Source organism: Erpetoichthys calabaricus, chromosome 9 (assembly GCF_900747795.2).
Source record: "Erpetoichthys calabaricus chromosome 9, fErpCal1.3, whole genome shotgun sequence".
In the NCBI taxonomy this organism is placed as follows: Eukaryota; Metazoa; Chordata; class Cladistia; order Polypteriformes; family Polypteridae; genus Erpetoichthys; species Erpetoichthys calabaricus.
Window position 1 is genome coordinate 93,910,129 of NC_041402.2, and position 26,299 is coordinate 93,936,427.

Sequence of the window (26,299 nt, forward strand, 5' to 3'; positions counted from 1 at the left end):
GGGGGTCAATAAGAATAGCAACCTGGTCTTGTGTTTTGATAACACAATGGAACTGTAAAATAGGGTCAGAGTAAACTGTATTTCCTGAGGAGACTCGGGTCTATTGATGTGTGGAGCAAGCTGACAGAAAAGTTCTACCAATCTTTTGTAGCTAGTGTGTTGTTCTACACAATGGTCTCCGGGAGAAAGGAACTTGAGTTCAGGTGATGCAAAATGCCTGAAGAAATTTACCATTCAAGTCAGCGCCATCACAGGACTACCTGGACATTCTGGAGGCTGCTGTGGAAAAGATTGGATGCTATCATGAAAAATTCTGCCAATCCCCTTCAGGGGGCGCTTTCTTGGAGCACTTTTAGTCAAAGGTACATACCTCCAGGGAATAATAAGAAGCGCCTCTCGGAATCTTTTTTCTGCTTGCTGCCATTAGGCATTTCAATGCTTCCTCTTAGCATTCCTTCCTTCACTCCAAGAAGCCATAGGAAAATACTACAAACTTCAATTTACTGAAGTTATTTATTATAATAATATATATTTTGTTAATATGTTTTTTATTCTATTGTATTATATTGCACTTTAAGTTGATATCTGTGTATTTTATGTTTTTTATTTTGCTGCAGTAGGCATTTGAATTTCCCCTTCGGGATTAATAAAGTATACCTATCCCTTGTGATTTGAGGGGATCAGGGGTAGGGATGCAGGACCCCCATGTATGCGAAAATCTGTAAATATGTCTTTGTCCCACATTAACTGTATATTCCAAGTTTACTGCATTAAATAAAATACAAAAAGTTATGAGAAATGCAAGATAGGATGATCATTGTGCAAGCAAATGATCATGTGTATGAGACAAGCTGCCGAGGCTAAGATTTGTGGTGCCCCCCAGACAAATTGTGTAGTTCAGCAGTTCTTCAGTGAAGTATAATTTTTTGCAAAACTTATTAGAATAAATTTATGGTAGTAAATGACAAAAATGATAATATTACTGATACAAAGAAATCCAACAAAACACTAAGCCTTAAACGCTAAACATTCAAAACGCAGTTCATTTTCGCAAATGCAGATGATGGTGGTGTAGTTATAAAATGAAATCCAGTTTCAAAAGCCTCCTGAAAGTTATGTGATGCTTATGTATGTAAAGATAACTAGAAGCTGAGAGCCCTTCCAGACAAAGATATTTTCCAACCCAGACAAAAATCACACGAACTAGAGGGTACAGGACAAGAACATAAATCCACAGAAAACTGTAATCTAATGGGTGTAACTGTAATTCAATTGTGCAATGAAGCATTGAAACGGAAAGACATCATTGACTGTGATCCTGCCAGCTTCTTATGGCTTACTTTTAAAACTAGTGTCCTCATCTTTCACCCAGCAGCTCTCGTGGCAACTGCCAAAGCTTTCCAATGATAGAGTACTCCTGGGGCTGCTGTTATTCACAGTCTATTTAAGTAGTGCTGCTACAGTGCGGTCTGTGTGTTTCCCACAATAGGTTGCTAAACTCGCAAAATAATTTCTATTTAATTATTGATGACAAACCTGGCAAGGGCCGACTTCTATATTTAATCTAATCCAATCTAATCTAATGAAACCCCTATTCAGAGGTGTGCATGCCAGTAAAAGAAAAATGAAGCATTTACTATTACCTGGACAAAGCGGTTCACTTTAAGAAAAACAATAATCTTTGATGAAATGGTATAGACAATATCAAAAGCTGCAAGTACATTTACAGAACATCTGTACATTGTACAGTAAATAATGTATACTTACCTGTTTCAAGTACACCCAGGCTCCAGAGACTTCTTCAATACCAGCTTTCTTAAAATGTTCAACAAGATCAGTAAGAGTTTCGAAGCTCTCTGTGCCACCCACTGTGTACCGATCATTCTGTGGAAGCATGCAAATTATTAGACAGTATCATATAATGCAATAATAGAAACCATGCACTCTAATGTACACTCACCTGACACATTATTTTTACATGTGACACTCTGTACTTTTGTTCTTTGTTAATTTCTCTTATTTCATCAGACAGAATGGATAGAACAAAATCACCTGGCTTACTAAGACTTTCTCTAACAAGAAAGGTACCAGGCTCCCCCTTCTCCCAGAGTAGTTTCTCAGCTGCTGGTCCTGAGAGATGACCATGATACCACCTATGGAAAAAAGTTGTAACAATCAAAAAACTTTATGATAGAGTTTGAAGCTGTTGCTTTAATTTTAAACACTGGTCTTGTCCTATTTTATATGCAATTATACAATCCAAGGTGTAATAGTAAAAGCATCTTACCAAAGACTGCTTGTTCATAAAAAAGATGCTTTACTGTATTACATATATATCAATTTGTGCAAACTGATTGGCTTTTTTCAGTTCCCATAACTTTTGCATAAAAATACACTATACATTCACTTGTGAGGTGAATGACTAACCCCAATATTTCTTTGTTTCAGCCTCTTTCAGCCCATTCCATTACCAGTTGTTAGATAGAGACCCATACTCTATCTATCTATCATACATATTGTTAGTGATATGGTCATATCTGCCTGCATCATGGCATATTCTAAGTTAATTAAAAATGTAGCTTTTCCTCACTTTAAATAGTATCAAAATACTTAATAATTCAGTAGCTGACCACATGTACCAAATGAAATGACCACTCAGTAAATACAGTTTATTCTTTTTCTTTTGATGTCATTGGTATGCTTGTAGAATCAGTTGAAAAGCAGCATTTAACAATTAAAACATTCACAGGCTAAAACTAATTGCATATCAAAAGAAAAAAGAATTACACACCAATATTAAAAGGTCTCATTTGGCTAAAATCCCACAAAACATTTGAAAAAGGGAAAAAAAAAAAAAAGAAAAACTATAGTACACATAATACATTTTCCCCTGGGATATAAATGTTCAAACACTCCTAAATGAGTTATTGGTACAAAGAATTTCCAAAGCCCTTGCAGTAAATTGCTTCTTAAGCATAATAGTATTAAAACATCTCAAAAAAAATAAATATGAATTTTAATGATTGTAGCTTACTTGTAAAAATATGATCAATATCTGTCAATCAGTCAGTCATTTTATCCTTAACAGGATCACGAGGATCTGCTGGAGCCTATCACAGCTAGCATAGTGTGCAAGGCAGGGAACAAACCCTGGACAGGGCAGCAGTCCATCACAGAGCATATTTAAAAGTACACTTTTTTTAATTTCACAAAAACTGCAGACCATACTGTAGACCAGCAAAACTTTAATATATTAATCAATCCAATTTTTCTTCAGTACATAAATCTATATATTTCTTAAGCCCACTTTCTTGCATAAAAGTATCTCGGACAATACGAAAAAGCACTAGACAGCAAATAACTTTGGATGGGCCAGCAGTCCACTGCACAGCACACCTGTTCATATTTCCACAATCATTTATACAGATCTAATGTAGTATTATTAACCTAACAAGCATATCTTTGAGATGTAAGACAAAATCAGAACTAACGACATACCCTTGCACATAAATAACATCCAGTCTCTAGAGGTTAATTAGTGAATCTAGGACTTAATACCTAGTCACTAAACCACTATGCCATCCAAACATGCTTTTTAAAAGTGCTCAATCTTTTGACAGCTATTTAATCTAAATTTCTACAGCATTTCAGGTAGTACAAACGCTACAATATTCTTAATATTATTAACTAATTTAATTATTCAAGCTATTTTTAATGTACATTAATATTTGAGGAACAATGTTCCAAAACTAGGATTATACCATACAACTTCTTGAAAAGAATTCTCAGAAAAAAAATCAGTTTTTTAGAAACAGCATCTGGTAGGTTGAGTGCGCTTGGCATGTTTCTTCTTGAGTTGCATTCTAATTTGACTTGAAAACAAATCCCTTTACAGTACTTCATGGCATCAACACACAACATCTATAGTACAAATATCGACATATATTTCTTATAGTTTGAGCAGGCTTAAGTATCAATTTTTGTTGCTCTGGTGTAGTGACTTGCTTATACTCACAAGGCATGTCAGAGGCTAGGACTAGGCAACAGTCCTTGAATAAATGTGCTTAATTTAATTTTATATATACAGTATTAATGGAAAAAAGCTGTAATAATTTGATACATTTTATAATTGCCAAGCATTATTTTTACAAATCAAATTATAAAACAAGTTTTGAAACAACGTCATGTTTTGCTTATATAGTGGAACCTCGGTTCACGACCATAATTCGTTCCAAAACTCTGGTCATAAACCGATTTGGTCATGAACCGAAGCAATTTCCCCCATAGGATTGTATGTAAATACAATTAATCCGTTCCAGACCATACGAACTGAATGTAAATATATATATTTTTTTTAAGTTTTTAAGCACAAATATAGTTAATTAAACCATAGAATGCACAGTGTAATAGTAAACTAAATGTAAAAACATTGAATAACACTGAGAAAACCTTGAACAACAGAGAAAACTAACACTGCAATAGTTCGCGCTATAGCACTACCAACCGCTGGCTAAAAACACTTTTTTTTTTTAAATGATTTTTAAGCACAGGGAAAAAAATGAACATTTGAAAAAATCCGTAATTTAATAAACCACCAAGAAAAGTAACATTGCAACAATGCACGCTACGAACCGATCGCTGGAAACAGAAGTGAAAACAAAATCAAGCCCAGTGCATTCTTTAACTGCTTTCCTACATGCGTCCAGCCCCCTCTCTCGCGCTGCCTGTGTGTGTGCGCACGTCTGTCTCTCGCGCTGCCTGTGTGTGTGCGCGCGTCTCTCTCTTGCGCTGCCTGTGTGTGTGCGCGTCGGTCTCTCTCGCGCTGCCTGTGTGTGTGTGTGTGTGTCACGCTCTCTCGCTCTCTCTCTCTTGCTCGCTGCACAGGAAATGCACAGGGAGAGACTGAACATGTACAAACCGAAAGGAAAACTGGCTTGTTCATATACCGAGTGTGTGGTCGTGAACCGAGGCAAAAGTTTGGCGAACTCTGTGGTCGTAAACTGATTTATACGTGTGCCGAGACGTTCATGAACTGAGGTTCCACTGTATTGCACTAAAATATTACTGCATACCACTAAAGGAACTTGTTAATTCACAAATAAATAGAACAGCAGCAGCACTTAAGGAGGTGGCAGAAGGTTAACTAATTGGTAGTAATCCTTGTTTCTTGAGCAAATTAACAGGGCGTGTCTGCACAGTTTAAGAAACTGCAGACTGCTGTTTGCATTTATTCTATGCAGAAATTTTATAAATCTAATTTATAAGTACCACATACATTGCTGCTTTAGTACTTGTGTGTTTTTCTTTTTTTTTACTTGTTTGGCATTCTTATGGCATGAAAAATGTTTTGCTGGCAGGACAAAAAATACACAGGATGAAAGTGTTGTAAACATATCTTGAAAATGTATAACTAATGTCAGCACATTTTTCTGACTAAAATAAAAAAAAGATTAAAATCTTAAGGAAAGTGTATGGACATATCAACATTACATTATGGTGCTTTGTTTGCCTTTTTGTGATTTTTTTTATCTCTTTTCTTATTTTGGCATCCTGTACTGGCACTCTGCACCACCTCCAAAATGGCCCAAGTACTCTACAGCCATGTTTGACACTAGAATGGAGGAAAAAGATCTTCCTATGATAAGTCCAGAAGAACTATATTATTAAGAATATTCTATTACATGTAGGCATTAATGAATGTAGAGTGCCAGTGTGGGACTGGGTGGTCATTTAGCCTTAGAACCCTTACAGGTTTATTTTCATTAGTATTCATGTCAGCTGGATATTTTCTTATCCTCACTGTATATCTGTCATTCTACACAATGTTTAATTTTTTTTTTATTAATGTATTTTTGTTTAGTTTTATGAAAACACTCTGAGGTAAAGTCATTCATTTTCCAAACCCACTTACCCTTAGCAAAGTCACGAGGATTCTGAAACCTATCCCAGTAACCATCAAGTACAAGGCAGGAACAATTCCTGGACAGGGTGAGCACACTCACCCACAAATATATACTAGGGGCAACTTAACATCACCAATTCACCTAACCCGCATGTCTTTGGCAGGAAACTGGAGCATCCAGAGGAAATCCATGCCTCAGAACATGCAAACTAATTTGGGTTGATCTCATGCTAGTAGTGCCAGTCTCTGTCTTTCAGAAGTCTCACCTGGAATAGCCTCAGCCTTATACTAGTTTGGTATTGACCATACCACACCACATTTTTGCCAGCTGAGCATCAATTCACTGGTTTTATGGCAGCTTGCTAATCCAAGAAAAAAACCTATGACTTTGCGAGTACCTTTTAAGATTGCCTAATAGTGCAATGCAGCTACTCAACATCATTATATGATATAAATTAAAATGATTATATTGGCAAAAAAAATCACTATGAATTATAAAGTTAATAAACTAATGAATAACATGATAAACAGGAAAGGTATTTGCATGCAAAAATATACTGTTGATAATGTTTATATTGTAATTAATGTGTCAAAAACAAAAATATATTTATGCCTCAAGATAAAATTGAATTAAAAAGATGCTGATTTGATAGCATAGTGTCACATAAATTATCCTGTCATCAAGAGTGAGCACATTTAACACAACTTCAACTACATAAGTTGTTAAGTCAAAACTCCCAACACCCTTTATGTGAAGAAATTATTCTGAATTCTGACTATTATTTTGAAAGTAATTTTACTATATCAACTACCAGTTCTTTTCAGAATTCTGAAGAAGTAGCCTACTCTATTCACACTAGGGGGCTCCGCCCCCTGCTCGCTTCGCTCGCCAACCCCTGGTGTTGGGAAATTACAAAGAGCGTGATGTATGAATGAGATATAGCATAGTGTGAAGGTGTAGATGACGCAGATAGGAAGCAAACAATAAAGTGTTTGGCACAGTATAAAGGTTTATTGGAAAATTTCTTTGTAAACAACATTAGTAGTAAAGATGGTGTCTTGTCCTTGAATGAGTTTTCCTTGGCATGGAGCATTTATGACCTTAACTTTAACGTCAGATGAACGTGGAACTTGTGAGAAGGCCACATAAAGTTGTCCATGTCCAAAAACGGGCTCAGATAGGTAGATGCCAACCTTGTCCATGGTTTGTCCTTGTGATTTGTTGATGGTCATGGCAAAGGCAGGTTTAATGGGGAATTGTTTCCATTTAAGTGTAAAAGGTAATTCCAAGTCAGAACTTGTAAAATCAATTCTAGGAATTAGAACAGTATTGTTAGCATGTGGTCTTGTAAGAACTGTTGCTTGAATAACATTGTGTGTCATGGTGTAGACGACTAAACGTGTACCATTGCATAAACCTTGTTTAGTGTTAAGGTTTCTTAATAGCATGATTATTGTTCCATTTTTAAGGCTAAGACTGTGTTGTGGTAATCCGGCTGGGTTAATAGTGTTCAAATATTGTAAGGGGAAATTAAGATGGTCATTGTCGTCATCAGAGTCAACTTTGTCAGAGCTTAGAAAGAGGTGTGCCTCTCCAGGAAGTAATGAAATGAACTGGTTATTAATGTGATCAACAGTAATATTTTTTGGACATAATATAGTTCGTTGTGTTAAAAGGGGTATTTGGTCTAATGAGACCGCTGTTCCAAATATCTCCATAAGTAAGTCGTCGCAGATAAAGGGTTGAGGAATTGTAATAATATCTGGGTGAAGTCCATCTGTATTGGTGATTGTACCATGTCCTAGTTGTAATAAGCAATTGCTATATTCGGGATCTGGACATCGCATGTTTTGTACCAAGTGTATCCTTTGAAAGCAATGCCAATTGTCCGTGTAACATTTTTTGTTCCGCGGTATTAGAAGCGCGTTGTAGGTGCCGACGTGAATTATTTTTTTTGATGCGGGTTCGTGTTTGTGGTCCCGTTACTCGAGCCGTCTAGTTTTGTACCCGTGATCGTGAATTGATGACTTGTTTGATCCGTATCGTTAGGAATATGGATAAGTAATAAGGAGGATCGCACTCACTGTTAATATGCGGACTGTTCGTTTCTTCGTATTATCACCAATCCGGTCTCGCGCCTGAATATGTATTGTAGTTCGCTCTCTTGTTGTTTATGTATGACGTCGCGTATTTTAAGGTGGACTGAACAATAGCTGAGCGCATGGCATGTGGAGCAATAGCTAAGCACTGTCTAAAATCTCCTCCTAATAAAAGTACCTTTCCTCCAAAAGGAAAATTATTATTCATCAATGCAATGCCAATTGTCCGCGTATTTTAAGGTGGACTGAACAATAGCTGAGCGTATTGCATGTGGAGCAATAGTTAAGCACTGTCTAAAATCTCCTCCTAATAACAGTACCTTTCCTCCAAAGGGAATATTATTATTTATCAACGTTTGTAGAAGTTTATCAATGGTGTTGAGTAAGTGACTGGATGCCATTGTAAATTCATCTATAATTAATAGTGTGGCAAGACGGATGTCACGTGCATTGTTACGGTTCATTTTCATAGTGGATACCGATGTTTCTGTGATTGGGATCAGTATTTTGAATAAGGAGTGACGTGTTTTTGGAGCCGAGACATTTTTTCTTCCGCGGTTTCAGAAGCGCGTTGTAGGTGCCGACGTGATTTGTGCATATTTGCGTTCTTGATTTGTTTCAGGGTGCACTGTTCCAATGCGATGTAATATTTGTCCACATACGCGAAAGCCTGATATTTACTCCGGTATATGCAAAAGCAAATGAACTATTGTAGGATGTAATGCAGTTTGTAAAGTTTTTACTTTCAGGTACTTCGTTAGTTAGAAGCTTCTGTAGATATGCAGGATATGAATGTAAAGGAGGCAGTCTAATTTGACCCTTGTGACAACAACGTGTAAATTCGCGTTGCCTCACTTTTTTTTATCTCTGTTAGTGGAGGGGGTGTTTGTGTGTCGTGGGTCTGAATCCTCTTTTTTGTGTGCGTACCGTTTCATGTGCTATGTGGCGCTTGCGTCTGACTCCTTTCTTTTTGGTGTTCTAGGGGCGCGTCGCCTCATTTCTTATTTCAGTTACTGGAGGGGGGCTTTGTGTGTCGTGGGTCTCAATCCTGTTCTTTGTGTGTGTTCCATTTTGTGTGTCATGGGCTTCGTGCGGCGCGGTGTGCGGCGCCGGCGGCTGACTCCTTTTTTCTGTGTGCTATGGGCGCGGCGTCTCATTTCTTATTTTACGTTGCTTTCCATCCGGTTTCCGTTGCTTAGAGGGGGGGGGGTTTGTGGGGGCGCCTGCGCAGTACGTCTTTTGCGTCCACGGCCCATGGCCGGAAGTCCCTGCGTCCATCCGGTTTACCATTCTCGTTTAGTAATATGGATACTTGAGCAGCAGACCCACAAAACTGTTTGCACATGACATACAAATAATAAACCTATTTTTTAAAATACAATTACATTTTGTAGTAATAATCCATAGCAAATAAGTACGGGTCAAATCCCATTATAGTGAATATTGAAGTAACAGAATTTTCAGAGTAACGAAAAATGAATAACGGATTTTGTTTCAACAAAATGTACATTTCAGTATAACAAATATTTTTTTAACCAAAAATGGCCACTAAAGATGGGCAATGCCAAGAAAACTTAATGCTATGCCAATACTTTTGTTGAGTGTCAGAAACCCTGCAACAAGCTGTCTCTTTCTTGTTAGACCAAAAGAAAGTGAGTCTTGTGAAATTTGCGGTCTGGGGCAGTCTCAGCGAGAGTGTAGGCATGACATCATACTGGTATAGCCGAATTTTGACTCAGTGCTCCACCGAGTGTCCATATGGGTAGTTTGTGTGCAGATACTGTACTTTAAGTTTCATAGAGCATCTCAAAGTTTTCTTTGAGATTAACAAAAAAAAAGTGAGAAACAGTGTCAGTTTAGGCAAAAAAAAAAATAAATCCTGAAAAAAATTAAGGAAAATGACAGGCGAAAGTATTCGGAATCACACCTTCAATGCTGTCAATAATTTTGAAGGATCGAAAAAAAGCAAAGACAAAGTTAAAAATCGAGTGATGGGACCTGAACGCAAAAAATTAGAAGTGCGTTTATATTTGTATAAAAAAAAAGGTTACATCTAATGTTTCATTTTCATTCTGTATTCATACATGTATTTCAATAAAAAAAAAAAAAAAAAAAAAACTCATTTTCAAATAATTTTTTTTTTTTTTTGCTTAAGGTACAGTTTTAAGGCTTCATTCAAAAATAGGATGTTACTTCATCACTGAAGCACACAAGATAGGAGCTGCGACACAGCAATTGTCCTGCTTTAGCCCCCATCTTCAAATTTGAAGAACACCAGTGGTTTGGAATCACCACTGTGGCAGACCAGGAAAGTGTGAAGATGAGCAGGTTAAAGCCTGGTGTTAAATGTTCTAAACATCATACAACAAGCACATTACACAGTAAGCCTTATCCTGCAGAGGACAACCAATTACTTTGCCTTTGGTTTAATGTTTACCAGACACAGCAGAACAGTTACGGAGCTGTCCTTGTGCCGCTGCTGTTAGAGATGGCAAATCACCGGCGACCCCAGTCACAACTGTATACATATTTTCTCCAAATTTGCTATAACGAAATTTCCATTATAATTAAATATTTTTATTGTCCCATGAATTTCATTACAATGGGATTCAACCTGTACAAGTAAACTCATTTATATAAAAAAGTAATATAACTTTAAGTGTGAAACCAGGGCTACACACCAAATTATAATGACGGATTGAGATGGATAGCACTTTATTTTTCCCAAGGAGGAAATTTAGAATATTTTATTTACCTTCTGTAAAAACCTAACAAACAACAACCACCCCCCCTCGTATACACACCAGAATTACTATAAAGACATCAAAACGTCTGACTTGGTCAAAGATAAAAAGAGAAGTCACAGAAATAAGGTGTATTGCCATCTGTATAAAGGAGCCCCAGTAGTGTTTCTTGATACACTTCTACTGAATAATTTGTTGAATGAAAGTACTTAGTGTCAGTGTGTCAGACACGGGGTGTGCATAATTGTTTGTAACAGTCATCACTTTTGTCTTCGTTTTCTCTTCCACTACTGCCTTCAGCAATTCAAGCAATTCATAATCGAGCAAGCCTTTATAATTAGCTTGCTGATTTGGTGGGCCTTTATTGCAGTGATGCTACTGGCCTAGCACACACAATCTAGAAAATCACACTGGCAATCACAGACTTTTAGAAAATTTAAAGGATGTCACTATTAAAGGAACATAGTCTCTTAAGTAAAAAGAGCCTTCTCTTCCCTTTCTTATTGGGTTTGTTTGTGTTATGAGACCAGTCCAGCCCATCATTGATGCAGACCACCAAATACTTGTAGCAGTGTGTCACCTCCAAATCCACTCCCTGAATAGTAACCAGGCTTAGAGGCTGTTAGTGGAATAAAAGTAAATAATCAGTTGCTTGGTTTTGCTGTTGTTAAGTTGCTGAAAATTCTTTCTGCACCAAGAAAGTTCTCTAACAGACTCCTATACTATCTCTAATCCCCTGTATCAACACACCCCATTGGTGCAAAATCATCATTATTTCTGCAAGTAGCATAATCTGGTGTTATATTTATAGTCATTGATGTACTACACAGGATGAAAAGGAGATAAAATAATTCCTTGCTGTGTTCCAGCTTCACCCATATCAAAGACACAGACTGTTTGGTGCTTACACCACACCCTTTCTTTAAATCATTATTTAAAAAAAATTGACTACACCAAAGACTGTATACAGTATATAAAAACTATCCTGTATAAATATCTTCAGTAGACCTCAACATCAACATTCAAACCATATACTGTAAAATTGCCTGATAAAATAAAAAGTAAAATATTAACATAACATATAAATTTGTTACACTTTATCTACGTGTCACCACCAAATCCACAAGCGACATGACACCATAATCAGGCCACTGAGAGAGATGCTTCAAATATCGATGTATCTAGAATGCAGTTCATGTAGTATAGGATTGGTTCCTAACTCTAGCCACCACATTTTTGGACTGGACTATCCACTTTATCAGGCCTTTAAATTTAAATAGAAATTCAATAGAACTAATAGAACTTCAATAGAAGATTCAATTATATATACAATAAGTAGTGACAACATAAAATTAAACTTAAAAACAATCAGTGATAGTATATATTACAAATAATTGTTACATTTCAATATAGATAATATTACACTAATATATAAAATACTTATTTTGATATGGTGTTAAAAAAACAGAATGAACCCCACCTTGAAGTTTGCAGGTTTAGTGGTTTAGTACACAGACTATTCATAACATATTCTTTTCAAATCAATAATGTTAAATTTAAATAATTTTCTTTTTTCCAGAATATACATCTTATGTTGTATTTACAGTAACGACCTGACCCAGAGAGTGTTTTACATACTGCAGGTATAAGCCTTCCCTCGTTACAGGATACATAATGCATTTTGATTGATATTTATTTTTGGCTAACTCAGTACTAATGCTGTTTACCTAAAATCACCTAGAGATAGTTGTTTTAAAGATTACTTATTAATAATAATAACACACACTGTGTCTGAGGAGCAGTTTGTCACCTCTGTATGTAAAAACGGACTACAAAAACATGAGGGTCCTTAGTTTAAAATTTCTATCACTAATCTTTTTAGAAAAAGCGGCTTACCACATTGACTGGAAACCCCCACTACATAAAAATACATACACCCACGCTTATGTTGCTTAGTACCAGAAATACCTTACATTGCCTCCACAAACATTCTGAGTGAACTTCTCTGAATGAGTAACACTACTCATTTAACAGCAGCTCACCATCAACAATCTCTCATGCCTCTAATTAGATTTAGTTGAAATCTACTTTATCCTGTGATTTGTCAATAATGCTACAACTGTACAGCTAAAGTAACCTGTTAAAAATAAGAAAAATATAATTTTATTGTAGAAACACATGACAGAAGTGGCCTAGATTCAAGTCCTCAACCACATACTAGGTGTGCTGAATTTGCACATTCTTCCTATGTCCGTGAAAAAATTCACCAAACATGCCAGCTTCTTCTTGTATCCAATGGACAAGAACAGGGGTGGGCAAATTCATTCCTGGAGGGCCGCAGTGGCTGCAGGTTTTTGTTCCAACCCAGTTGCTTAATTAGAAAACAATCCTTGCCAATAATTACATTTCATGGCTTGTTAGTGCTTTAACTCTGCTATGTCAAGTCATTCTTACATCCTAGATTTTTTTTTCCATTCTAAGGATATCATCCAAATACTTTGAAGTGTAAAACGGATGGGTAATTCTCAATCCTTCACTTTTTTCTCTTCTCTTTCCTTCCAAGTATTTAATTAAACCAAATAGTGCACGATAAATACACACAGGTGTAAAGGGTAACAAGCAAAATGGATAACTACTGGTTTCTTTTGTCATTTGCATCTTATTGATAATAAGGAGCAATTAAAAACCAAGAATGCAGCTGTTTAAGACTTAAATAAGCAATAAGGGTTCATAATCTTAACGAGGGAGATAACTAAAATGAAGCAGAAGAATTTCTAGAGCAATAAGTGCTTCTTATTAAGCAATTAGATAGATAGATAGATAGATAGATAGATAGATAGATAGATAGATAGATAGATAGATAGATAGATAGATAGATAGATAGATAGATAGATACTTTATTAATCCCAATGGGAAATTCACATTCTTCAGCAGCAGCATACTGATACAATAAATAATATTAAATTAAAGAATGATAATAATACAGGTGAAAAAAACAGACAATAACTATGTATAATGTTAAATATTAACGTTTACCCCCCCTGGTGGAATTAAAGAGTCGCATAGTTTGGGGGAGGAACGATCTCCTCAATCTGTCTGTGGAGCAGGACAGTGACAGCAGTCTGTCACTGAAGCTGCTTTTCTGTCTGGAGATGACATTATTTAGTGGATGTAGTGGATTCTCCATAATTTATAGGAGCCTGTTGAGTGCCCTTCGCTCTGCCACAGATGTTAAACTGTCCAGCTCCATGCCAACAATAGAGCCTGCCTTCCTCACCAGTTTGTCCAGGCGTCTTTCCTCTTAATGCTGCCTCCCCAGCACACCACTGCGTAGAAGAGGGCGCTCGCCACAACTGTTTGATAGAACATCTGCAGCATCTTATTGTAGATGTTGAAGGAAGCCAGCCTTCTAAGGAAGTATAACCGGCTTTGTCCTTTCTTGCACAGAGAATCAGTATTGGCAGTCCAGTCTAATTTATCGTCCAGCTGCACTCCCAGATATTTATAGGTCTGCACCATCTGCACACAGTCACCTTTGATGATCACTGGGTCTATGAGGGGTCTGGGCCTCCTAAAATCCACCACCAGCTCCTTGGTTTTGCTGGTGTTCAGGTGTAGGTGGTTTGAGTCGGACCATTTAACAAAGTCATTGATTAGGTCCCTATACTCCTCCTCCAGCCCATTCCTGATACAGCCCACGATAGCAGTGTCATCAGCGAACTTTTGCACATGGCAGGACTCCGAGTTGTATTGGAAGTCCAATGTATATAGGCTGAACAGGACCGGAGAAAGTACAGTCCCTTGTGGCGCTCCTGTGTTGCTGACCACAATGTCAGACGTGCAGTTCCCAAGACGCACATACTGAGGTCTGTTTGTAAGATAATCCACGATCCATGCCACCAGGTATGACTCTACTCCCATCTCTGTCAGCTTGTCCCTAAGGAGCAGAGGTTGGATTGTGTTGAAGGCGCTAGAGAAGTCTAGAAACATAATTCTTACAGCACCACTGCCTCTGTCCAAGTGAGAGAGGGATCGGTGTAGTATATAGATGATGGCATCTTCCGCTCCCACCTTCTCCTGGTATGCGAACTGCAGAGGGTCAAGGGCGTGTTGAACCTGTGGCCTCAGGTGGTGAAGCAGCAGCCGCTCCATGGTCTTCATCACATGTGATGTTAGAGCGACAGGCCGGAAGTCATTCAGCTCACCAGGATGTGATACCTTTGGGACTGGGGTGATGCAAGATGTTTTCCAAAGCCTCGGGACTTTCCCCTGTTCCAGGCTCAGGTTGAAGATGCGCTGTAGAGGACCCCCCAGCTCTGATGCACAGACCTTCAGCAGTCGTGGCGATACTCCATCTGGACCTGCTGCTTTGCTGGCACGAAGTTTCCTCAGCTCTCTGCTCACTTGCGCTGCTGTAATTGTGGGTGGGGATGTCTCTCCTATGTTGGTATCAGCAGAAGGATGTGTAGAGAGTGCAGTAATCCGAGGTGAGAGTGGGTTAGGGTGGTCAAACCTGTTAAAGAAGATGTTCATTTCGTTTGCTCTCTTCACGTCTCTCTCGATGGTGGCACCCTGCTTCGAGCTGCAGCCAGTGATGATCTTCATCCCATCCCACACTTCCTTCATGCTGTTGTTCTGCAACTTCTGCTCCAGCTTTCTCCTGTACTGCTCCTTCGCCGCCCTGAGCTGGACTCGGAGTTCCTTCTGCACGCGCTTGAGCTCGTGCTGATCACCGTCTTTAAAGGCCCTTTTCTTCTGGTTCAAAAGCCCCTTGATGTCACTTGTAATCCATGGCTTGTTGTTAGCATAGCAGCGTACTGTTCTTACTGGAACTAAAGTGTCCATACAGAAGTTGATGTAGTCAGTAGTGCAGTCAACAACCTCCTCAATGTTCTCACTATGTGATCCCTGCAGGATATCCCAGTCTGTAGTTCCAAAACATTGTCTCAGAGTATTCTCAGCCTCCGGGGTCCACTTCCTGAATGATCGTTTGGTTACAGGTAGGACTCTCACTTTTGGTTTGTAGTGAGGCTGAAGCAGAACCAGGTTATGATCTCCTTTCCCAAGCGCAGGCAGCGGGGTGGCACTGTATGCGTCTTTAACGTTTGCATACAGTAAATCAATAGTCTTATTTCCCCGGGTGTTACAGTCCACATACTGGGAGAATGCAGGTAATGTTTTGTCCAGCGTCACATGGTTAAAGTCTCCAGCGATTAGCACAAGTGCCTCGGGGTGCTGCGTTTGTAACTTAGCAACAGCAGAATGGATGATGTCACTCGCTATCTCCACGTCCGCCCGAGGAGGTATGTACACGATGACAACAATGACGTGTCCAAACTCTCTGGGCAAGTAATAGGGATAATAATAATTGGGTTGGAACAAAAACCTGTAGCCACTGCAGCCCTCCAGGAATGAATTTGCCCACCCCTGGACAAGAATATTAGATTAATGTGTGACTCCAAATTGGCCTAGTACGAGGGAGTGTTATGGATCTGTGTCTCCATTGCCATCCAGTGAAATAAGCAGTGTCAGAGAAATGCAGATTTTATTGTACAGAAAAATGGCTCATTTTAAATTGTAACTCTAACACACTTTCTGTGGAATTTGCATCTTTCCTCATGCCCCCATGGGGTTTCTCAAGGCATTCCAGTTGCCAGCTACATCCCAAAGATGTGGTACCAGCAAAAACTTGCAAAATTTGAATGGTATGGCTGTGTGTATGCTCTGAGACAGAATGACATTTCATCTGATTCATTCCTGCCTTGTTTTTAATGCTTTTGGCTTGACCTTTTGCATCCCTAGTGCAAAAGTAGGTTCAAGAAATAGAATAATGGATAAATGTTTACTCCATCCTTCCATTTTCCAGACCCACTTTATCCTGAGCAGGATAACAGGGCAACAAAAGCCTATCCCAGCAAGCTTGGTATTATTATGATTATTCTGTGTGAGTATAGTTTTGTCTATGCTTAGTCCAGCTCATTTTAATGTCAAATAATATTTTAGTAAATGCTGAAATAAAATACATATGTATATATAACTCAAACATGTAAAGATGCCCTTAAATGGGAGATCTAATAGAAATTTCCTAAGGGCTGCTTTTGTAGGCTTGGCTTGATGTCACAAGGGATGGAAAATGTTACTCACACTGAAAGAAAGGGGCGGGGGGGAGTTCACAGAAAAGAGGAAGTGTTTAACTTGCCAACAGAACAAGGTGAGGTGAACGAGATACAAAGACTGAGCGATGAGTGATAAAACTGATACACTGATAAAAATGCTTACTGCCAATAATTAAACAAACAAAATCCAGTACACAAATCTAAAACTATACGATTACAAAACTGCCTAATAAATAAATAAAAAATGGAATCATCACAATTATATATTTTTTTCTCTTGCAAAAAATCATAGCATAAAATTAGGCAAACTACAATAAAACCTTAACACTTGTACTTAAAAGTATATTTTCACCTGCAAATACACACTCTTACGCTTGTGTCTCTTCCACTGAACACGTGTTCCTTAGAGTTTGTTTCTGAGTGGTAGCCTAGCATATATTTCAAAGCTGCAACTGGCAGGGAGCATGCGGTAAAGAGAGAGAGAGAGACAGTGAGAGATAAAAATACTTTTCTTGACTTGAAAATATTATGCTACTTTTTCCAACCACAAAAAAGGAAGCTGAAGTACAGGGTATGTCATGAAGCTGAAACACAGGCAGATGGTGTAAAGCTCAGTAGACTGGTCAAAGAATAAATAACTAATGCACATGACCCTTAGCCTTTTGTCTTGTAGCTGCAGATAACTTTCTCTGTCCACTTCATACACTCATCACTTCTAGTATATAATCCATATTTTTATTTCTGTAACAAATTTAAATTATTTTTAAAGCCTGTTAGCAATGAGTATATACAGTTTGTTCATGATAGAGCATCATCATTTTACAATGTCTAGCATAGCAGCATGAGATTTTCTGTTTTTTTCACTAACATCAATTTCTTTTCACAATAAAAAAGTCCATGTAGTGTTCCTAGACTGGGCCTATAACCGACTGACAGTGTTAGATTTGTCAATTTCTGTCATTCTAAATGTGTTGCAACAAGAAACAAAAATGGACTAGTTCAAGCATCCATTTTCATTATTTGTTTCAATACTATTATTTCTATTTAGTATATGTATTTATGATTTATCTGAGATTTTTGCTAAAAAATAACAATGATTTGTAAATAGTGTATAAAGCACAGTCTTTAATCAGGTAGTCTTTCCATCTCACAGTATCTGGCCTCCAATTCAGTTACACACTTGTATGTCAGTAGTACAGAAATTAAAATTTGGCCACATGTTCATCTGGGTTTTTTCATGAACCCTGTTCTCATCCACAGTATAAAACTGTGTAAATGGGTTAATCTGGGGCACCACAGAGATACAGTGGTTGACACTATCACCTCACTGCTCACGAAAGCAGAGTTAAAATTCTGGCCCTGTCACTTTCTGTGTGGAGTTTGCAGATTTTCTTCAAGTATGAGGAGTCTTCCCTATTTACCTCTACATCCTAAAATGCAGGCTAAACTAACTGGTGACTCACAACTGGCTAGATATGCAACTGTGTAGGTCTGAGCATGTGTGAGTCCTGCACAGACTGGTGTCTCATTCAGGGCTAGTCCCTGCCTTGCACCTGATGCTGCTGGTATATGCTTAAATTGAATTACAATAACTAGATTCTGCGGTGGGTTGGCACCCTGCCCGGGATTGGTTCCTGCCTTGTGCCCTGTGTTGGCTGGGATTGGCTCCTGCAGACCCCCGTGACCCTGTGTTCGGATTCAGCGGGTTGGAAAATGGATGGATGGATGGATAACTAGATTCCAAAAGTGAATGAACAGACCAATCAATAGCCATGGTGGATGTTAGTTGCTTGTATCTGCATGCACCTCCTAAGGGTGTGCACCAGACTTGCAACCACTGCCTGGAAGTTAATGTGTGTCTATAATTGGCCTTGAATAAATAGGAGCATACCAGTTAGACAAACAGGTATACAAGGTAATTTGAGTAAGCACATACAGTATATGTGTACCTTTAAGCTCATAGTGAGTAATACTAGTACTGAGCGTCTTGTGAATAAATAACATTTGTTTGCTTGTTTTGTATATTATCAATTTATTAATATTGCATATTTGACCAACACCACTGTCCAAAGCAACTTGCAAGATTAGTATTCATCACAATTCTCTAAGTAGTTTTTAACTGCTTTACAGCATTCAAGTTAAATGACTTGGATCAGAATTAGACAGTTATTTGCCCACAAAATGTTCAGGCAATTAAAGTCAAAACTTCAAAGATTTTTTTACCCACATTAATTGTGGTAAATTTTAAGTCTTTAAAATTCTGTGTGCATCAACATTTACTTTATATTTTTTGGAATGTGCTACTACATATTTTGTCGGATCACGGTGAAGGAGAATTGATAAATTGATCAAAAACAGAAAGATTAAAAACTACTTTTACATGTAAAATTACCAGAGTTCGGTTATGTCTGAAATTGGCCTTATTTAAATACAGTCTCAATTCTGCTGATCCCCAGGGTAAGCACAGCCACATTCACTGTACAATTTAAAGGGCAAATATTTCTAACCACTCTATGAAAAAACATGATAAACAAGCTGACCTTGAATTAAAAAAGCACCATGTAAGAAATTCATATTGTGACATGTTTAAGCCATGCTCACTAATAGTTACTTCCAGTACTCAAACTACAAACTTACACTGACCTGTCAAGATATAGAGACTTGCTCTGGAAGCCCAACAAGCCACAGTTATTCTTCTTCAGAGTGGGTGGTGGTGTTACAGGGATCACTTATAAACCTTTAAAGTATAGCTCCTGAGAAGGGTTTCATTAAAATCAGAAATGTTATTTTTTAAAATAACTTGTTACCACTAAACCAAATGTTCCTTTACAAGTACTTTTTTTGTTAATTTCAGGTTAGTGTTCTCTCTCCAACTTATATATATGCTTTCAAGTGAGCTTTTTTTCCAAATTTTGTAGCATTTTACCTTTGCAATATTTTTTAATAAAGGTGAAATACAGATTAAGTATTAACATTACAGAAGGTTATTAATTTGTTTTTAATGCAGCACCACCAACAATAAAAACTTTATATTAAAAAAAAAGTCAGTTTCCATTTAACCATAAAATAAACAACATCTTTACCTTATACAGTACATCTGCCTAAACAAATATTTTTAAAAATCTGCTGACTTTCAAAAGTTTACTGTATGTCAACCATAATGTATTGCAGGGCTTTAACAATGTTGGCTTACTTACCTAAATGAAAAACAAAATCTGTCAAGATAACTATCAAGTAATTAGAAGATGTCTTATTCATCACAAGGAAAAAAAAGAAACTAAGCTGGATACTCAATTTCACAGGCATGGAAAATACTTGATGCTGTTTCTGTAGTTTTCATGTAACATTTAAAGGACTTTGCCACCTTGTTTTCTTTTTTAAAGAAACACAATATTAATTACTTTTATTTTATATCTGTAAAACATACAGTTTATGAAAAGTTATGCTGAATAATGTTAGTAATGTTTTTGACATCAATGAAAAAGTGGAATAGTAGAAGAAAATTAGCACTAATAAATTCTATATGAAACAACAACACAAAAAATGCTTAGTAGACACCCTGGTCATGTAAAATGGCCAGAAAGATAGATGAAGAAGTGGGGGTTCTGGTTACTTTGCTGAATTGAGAAACTAAGGAGTTTAAATGAAATTTTCCAACCGCAAACAAGAAGAGGAAGTTAAGAAAAGAGAAGAAGTTGGGGCAGGAAGAAGGGTTGGGGGTTGGGGGGGTTTATTGCTGCATGGAGTCTAATGCAGAATAGTGAAAGAAGCTTTGCTTCTATTGTGGAATTATAACTGTAATCTACATGTTATAAAGTATTTTTATTGTAAAGCACTGACAAGTTTCTATATAATAACATCTGTCATAATGTTGGTATAAAAGCACATTTAAATTGTTACAAAGTCACATTTCCGAGATACTGACTATTTAAGCAATGGTATTTACTAAGTTAAGAGACTGTTTCACTTCTACTAAAGCAGTTCTGTCTTAAATGATTAGTCTGATAGTCATCCAAATAAGTAGTCCATTTTGACAATTAATTTAAAAAGAAATAAATGAAATCACATGTAATAAAACCTAAAAATTCACCCAATTGTAGATTTATATTTTGACAAAATCAGGGCTACAGATTTGGTAATTGCTCACAACAAAAATTTACAAATTATACCAAGACAATAATATACATAATAGAACTACCTATAAAAGACATTTCTATAGGAGTCTTTGCCTTTATGTTGTGAAAGTGTAGATGCTTTTCTGTTTATTCATGTTCTGATTTTCACAGACATCTGCTTTGTGTTACACAACAAAATGTAAAAGCTGACATGCTCAAAAAACAATTTTAAAAAGCACAACATAATATCTCTACATTGTAGTGACTATTAGGAACTAATGTATTAATCATACATGTTCACATATCTTTTTAATTGCTGGTAATTAACAGAAACAGACTTGCATACAGATATGTACTCAAAAATCCTAAAAATCATTTTATTAGAAAAGCATGAAAAATTGTAACTTTTAATAAGGCCACTGATATAACTAATTTTGAAAAATTTGAATTGAAAAATAGTGGAATCTTAAAATAAAATTAGTAGCAAAACTAACAGCAAAGCCAGCATGTACTGATTTTCAATTTGCTAGCATATATGAACTCCTGTTGTGAACTTTATATGTCATTGTTTAGTTCATTAGTGTATAAAATTGCTTTTTTAATGCAAATAAACTGTATATCACCATAAACATGAATAAAAATGCATTTAACAACACAAAAACAGAAGGTGCTATCAGCATTGTTGAACCATCTTAAACAAAATTACTCAACAAGCAAGGTTTATTGTAAAACCTGATGTGCCCCCTAATTGAATGCTTAAATGTTTCAATGATTTACTAAACTTAAGAAAATATAATAATGAAAACATTGCAAATATCTGTAAAACATCTGTAATCTGCATTGGTGTTCCCAAGTTATGTTAAATCCACATGCCAAAGTACAGTAATTTATCCTTTGGATGGTTGGGGCCAACATCATTCTCATATTCTGTGTGTTGTACTCATCTTAGAGATCATTATTACACACTTTATTTTGAAAACATTATATGAAATAAAATAAAAAAACAAAGTGTATTAAACCTTTCCAACAAGCTCTTCCATCAAAACTGATTTTATGATGTATTGCTTATGACATGCTAATAGATGATGTTTTAAGTACTAACTTGTAGAAATAAAAGACAGACAGAACCAATGCATAAGTATATGCAAACATGGATATGCTGTATTTATTTGACTGCGGTCAGTTTTTTGTGCTTTGCAACAAACAGACTTATTTTGGTTCATGTTGGATGCAATTACTAAACAAATGCATAAACAAGTATAAATCCATTAATCCTTCCATCCATGCATTTTCTAAATACCTTTTTTCATTACAATATTATAGTTCTACTATCTTAGTTTTAAAAGGCAAGAACCAACCCTAGATTGGACTCTAATTCATCACAGTTTAAATTTATAAAGACACTGGCAGGTGGAAAGTGGAAGTACCTGGCAATGGAATAAGGTTGCATGAATCACCATGTTGCCATTAAAGAAGTACGAGAAGTACTCTACAGTATTATGCTGGTTATGGAGTGTCTGCACTAGGTCCCAGCACCTAATTTTAATGAAGTATTTTTATGCATAGAACTAAGAACTGAAAATAGAAGTACAGAGTAAAAATGGAAACTTATGATGTATAACAAATTAAAATGAGTAAACCTTTGTTTAAAGATAATAACAAAACACTGAATAACATTCTAGCGGGACTTTTAGTCAGCCAGACTAGAGACATTTTAAGAAAAAAAGTTGTTGCTAACATGACAAAAAAAACAAGTGTTGGAAAAAATTCTAAGCAAGAGCCAGTTAAATTATGGTCTGAATGCAAATTATTAGGAAAACTGAATGTAGTAAGATTTGAAGACTGTATGTAAATTATAAGCATAATGATAGTTTTGTATTTTACTGTTACAGAAAATATGCTGGGACTATACAATAATGTACAGTGTTCATGTACTCCTGTTACAAAGAATATGTGCTCCAGGCATAATAAACTCCACCTACATCTATACCTCAACCTATAAAAGAACTTAATGGAAAAACACAAGTTCTTTTAACAGTATGCTTTTTTTCAGCTTTACTTGTTTGGTTTAAATATTTTGCCTGGCTTCCTCAAGTGTTAAGAATCAGACGCCATGTGTTTGTGCAGATTATGCTACAGAGCATAAAATGAAGATTATAAATCTTTTCTTTGTTAAAAGTACCTCAAAAATTCCAAGGGGAAGAAGGACTTGCTAAAAAAATGAAATACAGATTGATAGAAGAAGAATAGCAAAGTAATGTTAATAGTAAAACCCATGCTGTCTTATATCCTTACAAACACTCTTTGTAAGAGCTTCTGCATTATGTTTGTGTTTGCATGTGGTTTTTTTGTTTTTTGTGCTTGCATGTGTATTTTTTTCTTCATCCTAAGTTTGTGCATGTTAGTTTAATTGGCTCAAACCATGCAAAATGCATGAGTGAGTTAGTATGTACAAGAATGTTCCATACAATGGATTTTTACCTTGTCCAGGATTGGTTCCTACCTTGTACCAAATGTGCCTAATACTGCTGGGATAAGCAACACTAAGTAGGATTATACAGGTTTCAGTGGATGGATGGGTGGACGGATGAATATATATGTAAATGAGTAAAATGCTTATCAGAGTTCAATGGCATGGATGGATGCATAAATATGGAACATATTTATATATATTTACATATGCTAACAGACACATATACAGTATATATACACACACACACACTCATACATATATATATATATATAAAGGAAAAAAAAATTAAAATTAAAGGAACACTTTTTAATCAGATTATCGCATCAAGTCAATGAAACTTCTGGGATATTGATCTGGTCAGTTAAGTAGTAGAGGGGGCTGTTAATCAGTTTCAGCTGCTTTGGTGTTAATGAAATTAACAACAGGTACACTAGAGAGGCAACAATGAGACGACCCCCAAAACAGGAATGGTTTAACAGGTGGCGGCCATTGAAATTTTTCCCACCTCATCTTCTTTGTGTTTTTCACTATTTTTGCATTTGGCTATGGTCAGTATCAATACTGTTAGTATGAGGTGATACCTGGACTCTACAGAGGTTACACAGGTAGTTCAACTACTCCAGGATGGCACATCAATACGTGCCATTGCCAGAAGGTTTGCTGCGTCTCCCAGCACAGTCTCAAGGGCATGGAGGAGATTCCAGGAGACAGGTAGTTACTCTAGGAGAGCTGGACAGTGCCGTAAAAGGTCCTTAATTCATCAGCAGGACCGGTATCTGCTCCTTTGGGCAAGGAGGAACATGATGAGCACTGCCAGAGCCCTACAAAATGACCTTCAGCAGGAGTGTGAATGTCTCTGACCAAACAATCAGAAACAGACTTCATGAGGGTGGCCTGAGGGCCCGATGTCCTCTAGTGGGCCCTGTGCTCACTGCCCGGCACTGTGGAGCTTGATTAGCCTTTGCCATAGAATACCAGAATTGGCAGGTCCACCACTGTGCTTTTCACAGATGAGAGCAGGTTCACCATGAGCACATGTGGCAGATGTGAAAGTGTCTGGAGAAGCCGTAGAGATCGATATGCTGCCTGTAACATCATTTAGCATGACCGGTTTGGTGGTGGGTCAGTGATGGTCTGGGAAGGCATATCCATAGAGGGATACACAGACCTCTATAGGCTAGACAATGTCACCTTGACTGCCATTAGGTATCGGGATGAAATCCTTGGACCCATTGTCAGATCCTATGCTGGTGCAGTGGGTCCTGGGTTCCTCCTGTGCACAACAATGCCCGGCCTCGTGTGGTGAGAGTATGCAGGCAGTTCCTGGAGGATGAAGGAATTGATACCACTGACTGGCCCCCATGCTCACCTGACCTGAATCTAATAGAACACCTCTGGGACATTATGTTTTGGTCCATCCGATCCCACCAGGCTGCACCTCAGACTGTCCATGAGCTCAGTGATGCCCTGGTCCAGATCTGGGAGGAGATCCCCCAGGACACCATCAGTTGTCTGATTAGGAGCATGCCCCGATGTTGTCGGGCATGTGTACAAGCACATGGTGGCCATACAAACTACCAAGTACGATTTTGAGTTGCTACAATAAAATTCTGGCAAAATGGACTAGCCAGCCGCATCATTTTTTCTCTTTGATTTTTGGGTGTCTTTGAACACAGCCCTCTATAGGTTGATAATTTTCATTTCCATCAAACGATGTGGCATCCTTTCGTTCCAAACACATTATCCAGTCCATATCAGTATAGATATCCAGCATGATTTTTTTTCCCCATTGAGATCTCAGTACATATGTGTGTGTATATATAGTGTTACAGGAGGCTGGGGGACAGACCTGGCCGGGACGCCTGGAAGGACCGGGAAGTGGCATATTCGTCCTCCAGGCCATGAGGAGGCAACCGCCCTGGATTGGGAGAGGACCATGGGAGAGGAACAAGGAGGCTCAAGCCCTTTGGGGCCCATGACCACCGCCAGGGGGCACCCCGAGCCTCAGGGAGCCCGGGAAACGTGTACTTCCGCCACACCCAGGAAAATGGAGGATGATCCTGCCAGGGACAGCCGGAGTGCTTCCGGGTGCAAGAGCAGCACTTCTGCCACACCAGGACGTGCTGCCAGAAGAACATCAAGCACCTGGAGCACATCCGGGTGAGAATAAAAGGGGCCGCCTCCCTCCAATCAGGGGGCTGGAGTCGGGAGTGGGAGCAGGACGAGGCTCCCGTGGAGAGAGGAAAGGCGGCCCACAGACAGAGCGTCTGATGGTGTCCAGGCATATCTCACAATATATATATTATATACACACACATACATACACACACAGTTAGGTCCATAAATATTTGGACAGAGACAACTAATAATTAGTTATATATATATATATATATATATATATGTATATATATGTATATATATATATAAACTTCTTTGTATGGGAAAATGCAGGTTATGATTATTACAATCATATTAACTCAATAGTTTTAAGAACATGATGACAAATAATACAAATAAATAATACAATAATAAATAATACAAGAATAAACTCTATGTTGCACAACTGTAAAACTTTTGCCCACCTGTGTGTGTGTGTGTGTGTGTTTAAAAAAAAAAAAAAAAAAAAAAAAAAAACGCCCTTGTTAGCTACTGCCAATGTATATGACATCATACAGTGGTGCACATATTGGTAATAGAGCAACCAAACCACAGATAAAAGACAGAATTGCTTCTTTTTATTACTTTTTAAAAATACAGGCCATGTGTTACATAATGAAAAGGCATGCAATTAGCAGAGGAGTGTGTTTGTGTGTGTCTATATATATATATATATATATATATATATATAT

The 26,299-nt window shown here is 37.4% G+C and overlaps 1 protein-coding gene across 3 annotated transcripts in view; it reads right to left on the reverse strand.

Annotated features, from left to right (window-relative positions):
- The window catches only part of ptpn6 (protein tyrosine phosphatase non-receptor type 6), a 201,434-nt gene that overhangs the window by 62,876 nt on the left and 112,259 nt on the right, over positions 1-26,299 (reverse strand). For all 3 annotated transcript variants that reach the window (XM_051932091.1, XM_051932090.1, XM_028809945.2), the window contains exons 4-5: positions 1,961-2,153; positions 1,768-1,884 (exon numbers count right to left, since the gene is read on the reverse strand). In XM_051932091.1, the coding sequence (XP_051788051.1) occupies positions 1,768-1,884; positions 1,961-2,153 (310 nt within the window). The remainder of the gene's footprint in view (positions 1-1,767; positions 1,885-1,960; positions 2,154-26,299) is intronic.